Below are 2,801 nucleotides of genomic sequence, written 5' to 3'. Positions count from 1 at the left end.
AACACGTAAAGTCTGCAACATAGTTTCATTTTAGAGGCAATACCAAAATTTTTAACTAAAACGTAAATGTATATGCACTGCCGTGCGAAAGTAATTTATTAAGCAGTTGCAGCTACGCCTCATTAAACAGAAAGCAGTGTACAGCACTTAAGTACGACAGCGTTACTTTACTGTAGATGTACGTGTAAGATTTCACCTTACACTCAAGTTATCTGCTGCCATTAATAATATATATTTGAACTGATAGTACTTTGAAATTCGTCAGTGAGGTAAAAATTGACAACAGAAATTTCCTCTAGCATGCTCTAAATCTAATTCACATTAGTAGCTAAACTTTTTATGGCTGCTGGCAAGTTACTAAATAATGTTTCTGAATAATGTGCGCCTTAATAGAGCAAATTAAACAGCTTTAAACTTTCATCCACGTTAGTCTTATTTCTAATATTTATTCAGTGAATTGAACTGAGATAAATTATTAATGGAAAGTATTTTTAACCCTTTCCAGCCCATTGATGCCATATGGCATCATCATATTTAACTTTTCCCAAGGCCAAACTGTTTGTCCAAAGATTATAAACAAGTGCGCAGGGATTTCTAAAGTTCATTGTTCTTAGGTTGGCTACCGTGAATTCGCTAAAACAGAGAGCACCAGGTTACAATGACTTGACAAAACTATTGTCGCATGGTGTCTACGGTACAGTGCACCCAGCTGGACTTTCAAAATATTATCTCAAGGTAAAGGAAGCAAACTAATATAAAAGTTGCACTAATAAATTATTGTTGAAAGTGTAAATTAACTAGTAAATACTTTGAAAATAATGCTAGTTACGATAATTTTCTGCTTGGAAGTCACAAACATGTGTGATTCCATTCGACATCATTGGGCATTTGTTACCAAATGTAGTACATGCAATTACCTTGACTAAAGTTTACCGTAATGTGTAACTCTAATATTTTCAAGTTTCTTTTGAAGCTTTATTATACTAACTAATATTAATATGTTAAAATTTTTATTGATATAATTTACCAGTTTTTTTGCTGCTTCAGTAAAAAATTCCTGGTTTACCAGACGATTCGCAATCATAAATCATTATCAGAAGAAGAAATATTGCTGCTCCTCGAAGGTGATTTATCTGATTTGCACCTCGATACGTCTGATGTGGAGGAAGAGATTGAAAATGCTCGGCTGCAGGACCCTACTACACTGGATATACAGTTCTTCAAGGAATGGACCTTGATATGGTTGAAATTCTGGACCCTCAAGCCAATGATGATGTTCCCTCAGCTGGAAGATTACTTGCTGAGCCAAGCCTTGCACCAAGTCATTCAGCTCAGAAAATTCAGTGTGATACACGCATAGATCTTCAGTGGAGAATGAAGGACATTGAAGAAGTGGACACATCACGTAATGCAGTTTTTTCTGACCCTCCAGGAGATGAACTGACACCTTTGCAGTATTTCAGAACAATGTTTAGTGATGACATTATCCAGAACCTAGTCGAGCAATCTAATCTATGCTGCACACAGAAAACAGGTGCATCCTCAGAGACAAATGTTCGTGAAATAGAAAAGTATATAGGGATAAACATCCTAGCAGGTGTTTTGAAAATGCCTAGTTACAGAATGTACTGAGCAGAGGCTACAAGATTTTCTCCAACAGCGGACTCAATGCCTAGAAATAGGTTTGATAAGCTAAGAAATTATTTACATGTGAATGACAACACTAAAATGATACGAAGAGAGGACCCTAATTATGACAAGCTGTTGAAGGTGAGACCATTTGTTGACAAAATCAAACAAGGTTTTTCAATTATTGAACCTGAGGAATATCATTCAGTTTATGAATTAATCATTTCTTTCAAAGGTCATTCATCCCTGAAACAGTACGTAAAAAGCAAACCACACAAGTGGGGTATAAAAGTTTTTGCCCATGCTGGTTCTAGTGGAATTGAGTACGATTTTGAAATATACCGAGGGCAAGGAACTGCACATAATGATACTGGTCTTGATATAAGTGGTGATATTGTGATAAGGTTTGTGGAAGGACTGCCAAAATATAAAAAGTTTAAAGTGTTTACAGACAATTGGTTCACCTCTTACAATCTTATTTCTGCCCTGAAAAACTATGGCATTTTGGCTGTTGGAACTGTTAGACCCACAAGACTTCAAGGCTGCAATCTAAAAGCAGACAGTGAGCTGAAAAAGCAGGGACAAGGATCATGCGATTATCGAACTGAAACAGAAAGGAACATCATGGCGCTAAAGTGGTATGATAACAAGTCTGTCGTTCTTGCATCATCATACAAAGGAGTAAGTCCAGTAGAACCAGTGAAACGTTGGTCAGTGGGAGAACGAAAATATATTGATGTTCCAAGGCCAGACATTGTTAGAGAATATAACCGTTCGATAGGAGTTGATCTGCACGACATGCTGGTTGCTTTGTATAGGAGTAATATAGGTGTGAAGATTTTATCTAAGGATCGTATTCCACCTCCTTGACATGTGTGTTGTGAATGCGTGGCTCCTATACCGCCGACATTGCAGACAAATAGGAATTACCAAACACATTCTCTGTTGATTTTTCGGTCTGATGTAGCTCATGGACTACTAAAAGCAGGAGACATTTTGGTAAGAAGACGAGGACGGCCATCAGATGACAGTCCATCGCCCACAGTTGTGAAGAAACGAGCCCCATTGGTTCCCAGCCCAGTTGATGATGTAAGGTATGACAACATTGGACACTGGCCACAGCATGTAGAAAACAAACAGATGTAAATTGTGCATTACAACATATTCTCGAA

The 2,801-nt window shown here is 37.4% G+C and overlaps 1 protein-coding gene across 1 annotated transcript; it reads left to right on the top strand.

Annotated features, from left to right (window-relative positions):
• The first annotated feature begins 1,728 nt into the window (after positions 1–1,728).
• LOC126455971 (piggyBac transposable element-derived protein 2-like) lies at positions 1,729–2,499 on the top strand. The gene has a single exon (XM_050091728.1). The coding sequence runs from the start codon at positions 1,729–1,731 to the stop codon at positions 2,497–2,499; it is 771 nt and encodes a 256-aa protein (XP_049947685.1).
• The last annotated feature ends 302 nt before the right edge of the window (positions 2,500–2,801 follow it).

This window comes from Schistocerca serialis, chromosome 2 (assembly GCF_023864345.2).
Source record: "Schistocerca serialis cubense isolate TAMUIC-IGC-003099 chromosome 2, iqSchSeri2.2, whole genome shotgun sequence".
Taxonomy (NCBI): Eukaryota; Metazoa; Arthropoda; class Insecta; order Orthoptera; family Acrididae; genus Schistocerca; species Schistocerca serialis.
This window is presented reverse-complemented; position numbering and strand designations above follow the sequence as displayed.